The following is a 13122-nucleotide window of genomic DNA, read 5'->3' as shown; positions in this document are numbered from 1 at the left end:
TTTTTACTGAGTTACAGTTCATATTAGGAAATCAGTCAATTTAAATTAATTAATTAGGCCCTAATCTATGTATTTCACATGACTGGGAATACAGATATGCATCTGTTGGTCACAGATACCTTAAAAGAAAAAAGTAGTGGTGTGGATCAGAAAACCAGTCAGTCAGTATCTGGTGTGGATCAGATCCTCATGCAGCGAGACACATCTCCTTCTCAAAGAGTTGATCAGGCTGGTGATTGTGGCCTGTGGAATGTTGTCCCACTCCTCTTCAATGGCTGTGTGAAACTGCTGGATATTGGCGGGAACTGGAACACATTGATCCAGAGTATCCCAAACATGCTCAATGGGCGGCATGTCTGGTGAGTACGCAGGCCATGGAAGAACTGGGACATGCTGTCATACACATCGACCCAGAGCATCCCAAACATGCTCAATGGGCGGCATGTCTGGTGAGTATGCAGGCCATGGAAGAACTGGGCCACTTTCAGCTTCCAGGAATTGTGAGCAGATCCTTGCGACAGGGGGCCTTGTATTATCATGCTGAAACATGAGGTAAAGGCGGTGGATGAAGGGCACGACATTGGGCCTCAGGATCTCGTCACGGTATCTCTGTGCATTCAAATTGCCATTGACAAATTTCAATTGTGTTCGTAGTCTGTAGCTTATGCCTGCCTACACCATAACATTTCTGGGATCTTTTATTTCAGCTCATGAAACATGGGACCAAACCTTTACATGTTTCAGTATATAAATGAAACGGCAAGTCTCAAATAGCCTCCTGTCCCTATTAATAGCCGGGAAATGACATTTCAGCAAGTAAACACCTGTTTCAGATAAACGCCTGGTCTAAATGATTTGTTACCATGAATTACCATAAATTGTTTACAAGGTTTAATGTTTGACTTGTTACATTAAATAATTCAGGAATGACTCAAAAAAATTACGACAATTTTTATCGCCAGCAAGAAACTGCTAGCCATTGGCTGCTAACAGCTGAGAACTGCTAGCCATTGGCTGCTAACAGCTGAGAACTGATAGCCATTGGCTGCTAACAGCTGAGAACTGCTAGCCATTGGCTGCTAACAGCTGAGAACTGCTAGCCATTGGCTGCTAACAGCTGAGAACTGCTAGCCATTGGCTGCTAACAGCTGAGAACTGCTAGCCATTGGCTGCTAACAGCTGAGAACTGCTAGCCATTGGCTGCTAACAGCTGAGAACTAACAGCTGAGAACTGCTAGCCAACTGGCAAATAAATAAATAGAAGCCTGGTAAGAACAAAAACAGTCAACTTCGGGAGTACAGTCAACTTCAGGAGTACAGACCCCCAGTGATCGCCCTCAAGTGGCGAAAGTAAGAACTGACGAAAATACAGAAAAATAGTATAATTATTCAGTCAAGGAAAAGTTGTTTATTATTTGAGGCATACTAAGCCAAAATAAACGTGACAGTGTGTAAATGATAACACATTAGTGCAGGAAATGAATGGTGGAGTTAAACAATGAACTATGTCGTGTACATTAAGGAAATAGAAGCCTGGCTCAAATAGAAGCCCGTCTCAAATAGAAGCCTGGCTCAAATAGAAGCCCGGCTCTAAACAGAAGCCCGGCTCTAAACAGAAGCCCGGCTCTAAACAGAAGCCCGTCTCTAAACAGAAGCCCGTCTCTAAACAGAAGCCCGTCTCTAAATAGAAGCCCGTCTCTAAATAGAAGCCCGTCTCTAAATAGAAGCCCGTCTCAAATAGAAGCCCGTCTCAAATAGAAGCCCGTCTCTAAATAGAAGCCCGTCTCAAATAGAAGCCCGTCTCAAATAGAAGCCCGTCTCAAATAGAAGCCCGTCTCTAAATAGAAGCCTGGCTCAAATAGAAGCCCGTCTCTAAATAGAAGCCCGTCTCTAAATAGAAGCCCGTCTCTAAATAGAAGCCCGTCTCTAAATAGAAGCCCGTCTCTAAATAGAAGCCCGTCTCTAAATAGAAGCCCGTCTCTAAATAGAAGCCTGTTTCTAATAAGCGCCTGGCTCAAATAGAAGCATGTCTCTAAATAGAAACCCGTCTCTAAATAGAAGCCCGTCTCTAAATAGAAGCCCGTCTCTAAATAGAAGCCCGTCTCTAATTAGAAGCCCGTCTCTAAATAGAAGCCCGTCTCTAAATAGAAGCCCGTCTCTAAATAGAAGCCCGTCTCTAAATAGAAGCCTGTCTCTAAATAGAAGCCCGTCTCAAATAGAAGCCCGTCTCAAATAGAAGCCCGTCTCTAATAAGCGCCTGGCTCAAATAGAAGCCCGTCTCTAAATAGAAGACTATCTCTAAATGGAAGCCTGTCTATAAATAGAAGCCTGGCTCAAATAGAAGCCAGTCTCAAATAGAAGCCCGTCTCTAATAAGCGCCTGGCTCAAATAGAAGCCCGTCTCTAAATAGAAGCCCGTCTCTAAATAGAAGCCCGTCTCTAAATAGAAGCCCGTCTCTAAATAGAAGCCCGTCTCTAAATAGAAGCCCGTCTCTAAATAGAAGCCCGTCTCTAAATAGAAGCATGTCTCTAAATAGAAGCATGTCTCTAAATAGAAGCCTGTCTCAAACAGAAGCATGTCTCAAATAGAAGCCCGTCTCAAATAGAAGCCCGTCTCAAAATAGAAGCCCGTCTCTAAATAGAAGCCCGTCTCCAAATAGAAGCCCGTCTCCAAATAGAAGCCCGTCTCTAAATAGAACCCCGTCTCTAAATAGAAGCCCGTCTCTAAATAGAAGCCCGTCTCTAAATAGAAGCCCGTCTCTAAATAGAAGCCCGTCTCTAAATAGAAGCCCGTCTCTAAATAGAAGCCCGTCTTTAAATAGAAGCCCGTCTCTAAATAGAAGCCTGTCTCTAAATAGAAGCCTGTCTCTAAATAGAAGCCTGTCTCTAAATAGAAGCCAGTCTCTAAATAGAAGCCCGTCTCAAATAGAAGCCCGTCTCTAAACAGAAGCCCGTCTCTAAACAGAAGCCCGTCTCTAAACAGAAGCCCGTATCTAAACAGAAGCCCGTATCTAAACAGAAGCCCGTCTCAAATAGAAGCCTGTCTCAAATAGAAGCCTGTCTCTAAATAGAAGCCTGTCTCTAAATAGAAGCCTGTCTCTAAATAGAAGCCTGTCTCTAAATAGAAGCCTGTCTCAAATAGAAGCCTGTTCAGTGATTAAAACACCCGGTTGATGAATTGAAGTTTTACAGAATATATATATATTTTTTTTTTTACTCAAACCTCCCCCAGGCTGGATCCGGCCTGTGGGCCGTAGTTTGCCTACCTGTATTATAGAGTAAGGTTAAGGTTATAGGGTCAGGGTAAAGGTTACCTCTTTGATAGCCTTGAGTAGGTCTGGTTTGTGCGGTGCGCTGGGCGGGATGCAGCGATGACCCCACAACTTCAGTGACGTCATGAAATTGACCAGAGTACTCTGCTCCTCTTTGGTCAGAGCATCTTTATGGTCATGGAGCATCTCATACAGATACATGGCTAGCTTGGGACCATGCTGAGAGAGGAGAGGGGAGAGAGGAGAGGGGAGTGGGAGAGAGAGGAGAGGGGAGGGGAGAGAAGACGGGGAGAGAGAGGAGAGGGGAGGGGAGAGAAGAGGGGGAGAGAGAGGAGAGGGGAGGAGAGAGAAGAGAGGAGGGGGAGAGAGAGAGCGAGAGAGGGGAGGGGGAGAGAGAGGAGATGGGAGGGGAGGGGAGGGGAGAGAGAGGAGAGGGGAGGGGAGAGAGGAGAGGGGAGGGGAGAGAGGAGAGGGGAGAGAGAGGAGAGAGAGGAGAGAGAGGAGAGGGGAGGGGAGAGGAGAGAGAAGAGAGGAGAGGGGAGAGGGGAGGAGAGAGGAGGGGGAGAGAAGAGAGGAGGGGGAGAGAGAGAGAAGAGAGGAGGGGGAGAGAGAGAGAAGAGAGGAGGGAGAGAGAGAGAGAGGAGAGAGAGAGAGAGGAGGGGGAGAGAGGAGGGGGAGAGAGGAGAGAGAGAGAGAGAGAGAGAGAGGAGGGGGAGAGAGGAGAGAGGAGTGGGAGAGAGGAGAGAGGAGGGGGAGAGAGGAGGGGGAGAGAGGAGAGAGAGGAGAGGGGAGAGAGAGAGGGGAGGGGGAGAGAGAGAGGAGAGGGAGAGAGAGAGGAGAGGGGAGGGGGAGGGAGAGAGAGAGGAGGGGAGGGAGAGAGAGAGGAGGGGGCGAGAGGGGAGGGGAGGGGGAAAGAGAGGGGAGGGGGAAAGAGAGAGGGGAGGGGGAAAGAGAGAGGGGAGGGGGAAAGAGAGAGGGGAGGGGGAGAAGGGTTCCTGAGTCAATGTGAGTGCTTGAGTAACCTCTCTCTCGTGCCCCCTCTCTCCCTCGCCCCCTCCCTCTCTCGCCCTCCCTCCCTCCCTCTCTCGCCCTCCCTCCCTCTCTCGCCCTCCCTCCCTCTCTCCCTCTCTCGCCCGCCCTCCCTCCCTTCCTCCCTCTCTCTCGCCCTCCCTCCCTCCCTCTCTCTCTCTCGCCTGCCCTCTTTCTTTCAATCTTGCCCTCTCTCTCTTTCTCTCTCTCTTTCATTCTTGCTCTCTCTCGATCACTCTCTCAACCTTTCATTCAATCACTCTCTCGCTCTCATCCTCTCACCTGGGGCTGAGGCTCTCCCTGAGGATGTTTGGGCTCAGCCCTAACAGCGACCCCCGACCTCTTACCTCTAACCCGGGGCTGAGGCTCTCCTTGAGGAAGTCAGGGTTTGCAGGGTCGAACACAAACTCTAGAGCCTCCTTCCTGTCCCTGAGGGGTAATGCAGGGGAGAGGGTGTGCACCAAGAGACGTCCGATCTGAACCCTGAAGGTGTCCCGACATGACCACAGGATCCTCCTCCACTGCTGCCTGGGGGCCCCACCACGGCCCGTACTGCCCTGGGAGAACAACCATAGTCCCACATTATGAGGAAGTCATTTTGTATAATATGTCCCCCCCCCTTTTTCAAACCAGATACAAAATTAGAAAAAGGACGACATATACATACGAACAACAACTGACACAAACAATGACTACATCTCCTCTACACCTCAATCCCTAGTGCCTGGTCACACACTGGTCACACATGGCAACGCCCCCGTGCACAAAGAGCGGTCCATACAGAAATGGTTTGTCGAGATCGGTGTGGAAGAACTTGACTGGCCTGCACAGAGCCCTGACTTCAACCCCATCGAACACCTTTAGGATGATTTGGAACGTCAACTGAGAACCAGAACTAATCACTCAACATCAGTGGACGGCCTCACTAATGCACTTGTGGCTGAATGGAAGCAAGTCCCCACAGCAATGTTCCTACATCTACTGGAAAGCCTTCCCAGATGAGTGGAGGCTGTTATAGCAGCAATGTTCCTACATCTAGTGGAACGCCTTCCCAGAAGAGTGGAGGCTGTTATAGCAGCAATGTTCCTACATCTAGTGGAAAGCCTTCCCAGAAGAGTGGAGGCTGTTATAGCAGCAATGTTCCTACATCTAGTGGAAAGCCTTCCCAGAAGAGTGGAGGCTGTTATAGCAGCAAAGGGGGTACCAACTCCATATTAAGGCCCATGACTTTTGGAATGAGATGTTGGACAAGCACATGTCTACATCCTTTAGTAGTGTATGTGCTATATGTCCTCTTTTATATTGTATTCTGTCCTGTATCTCATTGGAATCGGCTAATTCCATCGCTACTTCACAGAGAAGGACAGGGGAGAGAAACGAAAAGGAGCAGAAAAACGATAAGCTGGTCTTGGGCATCACTGTATGTAGTCTAGTGTGCTAATCTGTTACGTTTTCTTGCTGCTCCAGTTGAACTTCTAAAGTTTGCACCTTTGTTTCAAGAAGGACCGTTTTGTTGTCCTGTTTTTCCACACGTTGTTCGGTCTGCATATGTAACGGATGTGAAACGGCTAGCTTAGTTAGCAATGCTTAACTAACCAGAGGGTCCCTAGTTCGCGCCCGGATTAGGGCGAGGGGACGGTCTAAAGTTATACTGTTACACATACACATTGCTGACACGATAGACTACATTCCTGTCAAGCAAATCTACTTTGTTATTAACAACAGATTGTAACAGTTTGTTGTGGTGAGCATTGAGTATTTTAACTATGTTCTCATGGATATTCTTTAGTTGTTAGCTCCTCTCATTTGCATCTCCAAATTGTCCTTTGTCTTTTCCTCTGAGGGAAGCCATGGCCTGTTGGGTTTGAGTCACAGCGTAGTTTCTCTGAGGGAAGCCATGGCCTGTTGGGTTTGAGTCACAGCGTAGTTTCTCTGAGGGAAGCCATGGCCTGTTGGGTTTGAGTCACAGCGTAGTTTCTCTGAGGGAAGCCATGGCCTGTTGGGTTTGAGTCACCGCGTAGTTTCTCTGAGGGAAGCCATGGCCTGTTGGGTTTGAGTCACAGCGTAGTTTCTCTGAGGGAAGCCATGGCCTGTTGGGTTTGAGTCACAGCGTAGTTTCTCTGAGGGAAGCCATGGCCTGTTGGGTTTGAGTCACCGCGTAGTTTCTCTGAGGGAAGCCATGGCCTGTTGGGTTTGAGTCACAGCGTCACAACTCCCTCCCCATGCGTCCTATCAGTACAAAACGGAGCAGTAAGCAGACCGATTATAACCGCCACTAAGCAGACCGGTTATAACCGCCACTAACCAGACGGGTTATAACCGCCACTAACCAGACGGGTTATAACCGCCACTAACCAGACGGGTTATAAGCGCCACTAACCAGACGGGTTATAAGCGCCACTAACCAGACGGGTTATAAGCGCCACTAACCAGACGGGTTATAAGCGCCACTAACCAGACGGGTTATAAGCGCCACTAACCAGACGGGTTATAAGCGCCACTAACCAGACGGGTTATAAGCGCCACTAACCAGACGGGTTATAAGCGCCACTAACCAGACGGGTTATAAGCGCCACTAACCAGACGGGTTATAACCGCCACTAACCAGACGGGTTATAACCGCCACTAACCAGACGGGTTATAACCGCCACTAACCAGACGGGTTATAACCGCCACTAACCAGACGGGTTATAACCGCCACTAACCAGACGGGTTATAACCGCCACTAACCAGACGGGTTATAACCGCCACTAACCAGACTGGTTATAGCCGCCACTAACCAGACTGGTTATAACCGCCACTAACCAGACTGATCTTGATCCCGTCCATCATCAGTCTGAGGATGTCTTTCTGGAAACTCTTCATGTTGGCCGGGGGAAGGGGGAAGGGGAGGGGAGAGGGCGGGCCAGGGGTGTGGCCTGATGAGCCGGGGATGGAGCCGTCCTCCTCGGGGGCGTGGTCGACAGGGTCGACAGGGTCAGGGGTCAGGTGGTGGTCCGGGGAGTCTGGGAAGTTCAGCAGGTCGTAGAAGTCTTGGCTCACGTCTGGAGAGGGGGCAGAGGTGGAGGAGGAGAGGGGGGACAGAGGTGGAGGAGGAGAGGGGGGACAGAGGTGGGGGAGGAGAGGGGGAACAGAGGTGGGGGAGGAGAGGGGGAACAGAGGTGGGGGAGGAGAGGGGGAACAGAGGTGGGGGAGGAGAGGGGGAACAGAGGTGGAGGAGGAGAGGGGGAACAGAGGTGGAGGAGGAGAGGGGGGACAGAGGTGAGGGCGGAGAGGGGGAACAGAGGTGGAGGAGGAGAGGGGGGACAGAGGTGGAGGAGGAGAGGGGGGACAGAGGTGGAGGAGGAGAGGGGGGACAGAGGTGGAGGAGGAGAGGGGGGACAGAGGTGGAGGAGGAGAGGGGGGACAGAGGTGGAGGAGGAGAGGGGGGACAGAGGTGGAGGAGGAGAAGGGGGACAGAGGTAGAGGAGGAGAAGGGGGACAGAGGTGGGGGAGGAGAGGGGGAACAGAGGTGGGGGAGGAGAGGGGGAACAGAGGTGGAGGAGGAGAGGGGGGACAGAGGTGGAGGAGGAGACAGAGGTGGAGGAGGAGAGGGGGGACAGAGGTGGAGGAGGAGAGGGGGGACAGAGGTGGAGGAGGAGAGGGGGGACAGAGGTGGAGGAGGAGAGGGGGGACAGAGGTGGAGGAGGAGAGGAGGGACAGAGGTGGAGGAGAAGGAAGAATAATGCCTTATTAGTCAGAATGGGAAGACAGCACAACAGCTTGAAACACTGTAAAGTATAGACACAGGCTCTGTTCCAATAGCCACACTAGAATTAATCAATTTACTATCTGGTAGGGGTGTGCCGAGTACTCAGACAAAATTAGAATTGTAAGAGATATTGAGAATTTTCAGAGTATGATTCTGACACAATAATGTATTTATTTATTATCTGTGATCAGAGGTCTTTTTCACCTGCCAGCACGCATCTCTCTTTCACTCAAACAGTGTTCATGATAGATGAGCCTGTTTTACCATATTTACCATGATAGATGAACCTGTTTTACCATATTTACCATGATACATGAGCCTGTTTTACAATATTTACCATGATAGATGAGCCTGTTTTACCATATTTACCATGATAGATGAGCCTGTTTTACCATGATAGATGAGCCTGTTTTACCATATTTACCATGATAGATGAACCTGTTTTACCATGATAGATGAGCCTGTTTTACCATATTTACCATGATAGATGAGCCTGTTTTACCATATTTACCATGATAGATGAATCTGTTTTACCATGATAGATGAGCCTGTTTTACCATGATAGATGAGCCTGTTTTACCATATTTACCATGATAGATGAGCCTGTTTTACCATATTTACCATGATAGATGAGCCTGTTTTACCATATTTACCATGATAAATGAGCCTGTTTTTACCATATTTACCATGATAGATGAGCCTGTTTTACCATATTTACCATGATAAATGAGCCTGTTTACCATATTTACCATGATAGATGAACCTGTTTTACCATATTTACCATGATAGATGAACCTGTTATACCATATTTACCATGATAGATGAGCCTGTTTTACCATATTTACCATGATAGATGAACCTGTTTTACCATATTTACCATGATAGATGAGCCTGTTTTACCATATTTACCATGATAAATGAGCCTGTTTTTACCATATTTACCATGATAGATGAGCCTGTTGACAGCCAGCACCACCAGTCTCTGTAGTCTCTGTATGAACTCAGTCTCTGATGCTCTGATGGGGTTCTCCTGACTCATTCTTCTCTGCATCATCTGGTTCAGCTCATCACTGGCTACAGAACGCATCCTGGTGAGAAGACTGTCTGACTGGGCCAAGGAGAAGCGACGCCGACCTGGGGATACAGGCAACTTGTATTATAGGAGGTGATTCCAACGTTGAGGGCAAAGCAAGTGTTAATCACACACAGGTGATCCTACAGAGAATGCTTAGTAAACTTGCATTACATGCTGCTAGCATCTCTTTATCACATGTCAGGCTTGACATGGACTAGATTCTCTGTGGGGAATGTTTTACCAGGAATCTACATGCCATAAGTATGAACTGAAATCTTCAAACAGGTTAGGGTGAGAACTCTGCACACACACACACACACACACACAAGTAATGTCTGAGTCCTATCCTTTCCCTCTGCTCTTTCCATGCAGTAGAGCAGAGACTGGGATTATAGGAAGGGTGAGTAGTTCACAGCAAGAGTTAGGGTTCTGGGGGGATAATGTTCGCCTCCAGACAGAGAGCGAGAGGGCACCGGGTCCCAGATCCCCGTGTGGCTACCTGAGTCACATAGGAACACATAGGAAGTGGTGTCGGTGGGGGAGGGGAGGGGGGAGGTCTCAGACAGGAAGCAGAAGGGGGGAGGCAGGGGGATCTGGCCGTACGAACAGTAGTGCTGCCGTGGAGTACGGGGAATGATGCAGTCTCTCATAACCATAGCCATGGAACCTTGGAGGGAGGGGGGGGGGGGGAGATACACAGGTGAGATGCAGGGTAGATAACAGGTAACACCTGATTAGGAAATGACAAGAATGGAAGACTGACCAGTGATGGCCTCAGACTGATTCAGACTGGTCATAATAACTATTTCACTAAACATCTTTGTCTGGTCATAACATCTCAGTCTGGTCACAATAACATCTCTGTCTGGTCATAACATCTCTGTCTGGTCATAACTATTTCACTAAATATCTTTGTCTGGTCATAACATCTCAGTCTGGTCACAATAACATCTCTGTCTGGTCATAATAACTATTTCACTAAACATCTCTGTCTGGTCATAATTAGAGGTCAACCGATTAATCGGAATGGCCAATTAATTAGGGCCGATTTCAAGTTTTCATAACAATCGGAAATCTGTATTTTTGGACACCGATTTGGCCGATTAAAAAAAAATATATATATATATTTTTACACTTTTATTTAATCTTTATTTAACGAGGCAAGTCAGTAAAGAACACATTCTAATTTTCAATGACGGCCTAGGAACGGTGGGTTAACTGCTTCGTTTAGGGGCAGAACGACAGATTTTCACCTTGTCAGCTCGGGGGATCAAATCTTGCAACCTTACACTAGTCCAACGTTACACTAGTCCAATGCTCTTCATTGCACTCCACGAGGAGACTGCCTGTTACGTGAATGCAGTAGAAGCCAAGGTAAGTTGCTAGCTAGCATTAAACTTATCTTATAAAAAACAATCAATCAATCATAAATCACTAGTTAACTACACATGGTTGATGATATTACTATTATCTAGCGTGTCCTGCGTTGCATATAATCGATGCGGTGCGTATCGTTGCCCCAATGTGTCCCTAACCATGAACATCAATGCCTTTCTTAAAATCAGTACACAGAAGAATATATTTTTAAACCTGCATATTTAGCTAAAACAAATCCAGGTTAGCAGGCAATATTAACCAGGTGAAATTGTGTCACTTCTCTTGCGTTCATTGCACGCAGTCAGTGTATATGCAACAGTTTGGGCCGCCTAATTTGCCAGAATTTTTACATAATTATGACATAACATTGAAGGTTGTGCAATGTAACAGGAATATTTAGACTGATGGATGCCACCCGTTAGATAAAATACAGAACGGTTCCGTATTTCACTGAAAGAATAAACGTCTTGTTTTTGAGATGATAGTTTCCGTATTCGACCATATTAATGACCTAAGGCTCAAATTTCTGTGTGTTATTATGTTATAACTAAGTCTATGATTTGATAGAGCAGTCTGACTGAGCGATGGTAGGCAGCAGCAGGCTCGTAAGCATTCATTCAAACAGCTCTTTTGTGCGTTTTGTCAGCAGCTCTTCGCTGTGCTTCAAGCATTGAGCTGTTTATGACTTCAAGCCTATCAACTCCCGAGATTAGGCTGGTGTAACTGATGTGAAATGGCTAGCTAGTTAGCAGGGTGCGCGCTAATAGCATTTCAAACGTCACTCGCTCTGAGACTTGGAGTGGTTGTTCCGCTTGCTCTGCATAGGTAACGCTGCTTTGAGGGTAGCTGTTGTCGATGTGTTCCTGGTTCGAGCCCAGGGAGGAGCGAGGAGAGGGACGGAAGCTATACTGTTACACTGCCAATACTAAAGTGCCTATAAGAACATCCAATAGTCAAAGGTAAATGAAATACAAATGGAATAGAGAGAAATGGTCCTATAATTCCTATAATAACTACAACCTAAAACTTCCTACCTGGGAATATTGAAGACTCATGTTAAAAGGAACCACCAGCTTTCATATGTTCTCATGTTCTGAGCAAGGAACTGAAACGTTAGCTTTCTTACATGGCACATATTGCACTTTTACTTTCTTCTCCAACACTTTGTTTTTGCATTATTTATTTGAGGCTAAATTTATTTTATTGATGTATTATATTAAGTTAAAATAAGTGTTCATTCAGTATTGTTGTAATTGTCATTATTAGAATAAATTAAAATTGGCAGATTAAAACTTGTTGAGGATAGGGGGCAGTATTTTCACTTTGGATGAATTGCGTGCCCATAGTGAACTGCATCCTACTCTGTCCTAGATTGCTAATATATGCATATTATTATTACTATTGGATAGAAAACACTCTGAAGTTTCTAAAACTGTTTGAATTATGTCTGTGAGTATAACAGAACTCATAGGGCAGGCAATCTTCCATAACAAGAAGTGAAATTGTGGGTCAACTTTGACATCATCTCCCCCTCCTTTCCCAAAAAGATATGGATCCGGTAGCACTTCCTACACCTTCCACTAGATGCCCTCATTCACTAGAAAGTGGAATGGAGCTTTGCTGTGAACTTTGACCGAATGGGAGGGGAAATAGTCACTGTCCCGACAGAATGCCATTTCCCTGTGGCGCATTTCTCTGTGGGTGCCACCGTCGTTCCATTTGGCTCCAGCTGAAAACGTATGATCCGGTTGGAACGTTATTGGATATATATGATAATAACATCCTGAAGATTGATTCTCTACTTAGTTTGACCAGTTTATTTGACCTGGAATATATATTTTTGAAGTTTTTGTGCGAGTAGTCCTGGACCGGCGTCAGCTTTTGGGCACGTGAGCTGAAAGTGCTATCAAATGCAGCTAATTGGACACTAGTATTAAACATTATGGAACAAAACAACGATTTATTGTGGAACTAGGACTACTTGCACTACATTCTGATGAAAGATCATCAAAGGTAAGGGAATATTTATGTTGTAATTTCGTATTTCTGTTGACTCCAACATGGCGGAGAAATACTTTTACATCTGAGCGCTGTCTCAGATTATTGCAATGTTAGGCTTTTTCCGGAACGTAAAAAAAAATGAAAAAATGTGACACAGCGGTTGCATTAAGAACCAGTGTATCTTTAATTATATGTAGAACATGTATCTTTAGTCAAAGTTTATGATGAGTATTTCTGTTATCTGGCGTAGATTTCTATAATTCCTCCGGATATTTGAGGCATTTCTGAACATGGCGTCAATGTAAACCGAGATTTGTGGATATAAATATGCATATTATCGAACAAAACATAAATGTACTGTGTAACATGTCATATGACTGTCATCTGATGAAGATTTGATCAAAAGGTTAGTGATTCGTTTTATCTCTAATACTGCTTTTGTGACTATCTTTGGCTGGAAAAATTGTCTGCGTTTTCCCTTTGATTTGGTGGTGGTCTAACATAAATATATGTTGTGTTTTCGCTGTAAAACATTTTAACAAATCAGACATGATGGGTAGATGAACAAGATGTTTATCTTTCATTTGAGGTATTGGACTTGTTAATGTGTGAAAGTTA

General features: G+C 46.2%; 1 protein-coding gene across 1 annotated transcript in view; it reads right to left on the bottom strand.

Annotated features, from left to right (window-relative positions):
• The window catches only part of LOC139367856 (lysosomal trafficking regulator), a 231284-nt gene that overhangs the window by 63450 nt on the left and 154712 nt on the right, over positions 1 to 13122 (bottom strand). Inside the window, exons 38-42 of the mRNA XM_071106189.1 lie at positions 9626 to 9793; positions 8994 to 9185; positions 7106 to 7344; positions 4648 to 4857; positions 3314 to 3490 (exon numbers count right to left, since the gene is read on the bottom strand). Coding sequence (XP_070962290.1) covers positions 3314 to 3490; positions 4648 to 4857; positions 7106 to 7344; positions 8994 to 9185; positions 9626 to 9793 — 986 coding nt within the window. The remainder of the gene's footprint in view (positions 1 to 3313; positions 3491 to 4647; positions 4858 to 7105; positions 7345 to 8993; positions 9186 to 9625; positions 9794 to 13122) is intronic.

The sequence above is a fragment of the Oncorhynchus clarkii genome, chromosome 16 (assembly GCF_045791955.1).
Source record: "Oncorhynchus clarkii lewisi isolate Uvic-CL-2024 chromosome 16, UVic_Ocla_1.0, whole genome shotgun sequence".
In the NCBI taxonomy this organism is placed as follows: domain Eukaryota; kingdom Metazoa; phylum Chordata; class Actinopteri; order Salmoniformes; family Salmonidae; genus Oncorhynchus; species Oncorhynchus clarkii.
The sequence above is the reverse complement of the archived record's forward strand: the minus strand, read 5'-3'. Positions and strand labels throughout refer to the sequence as shown.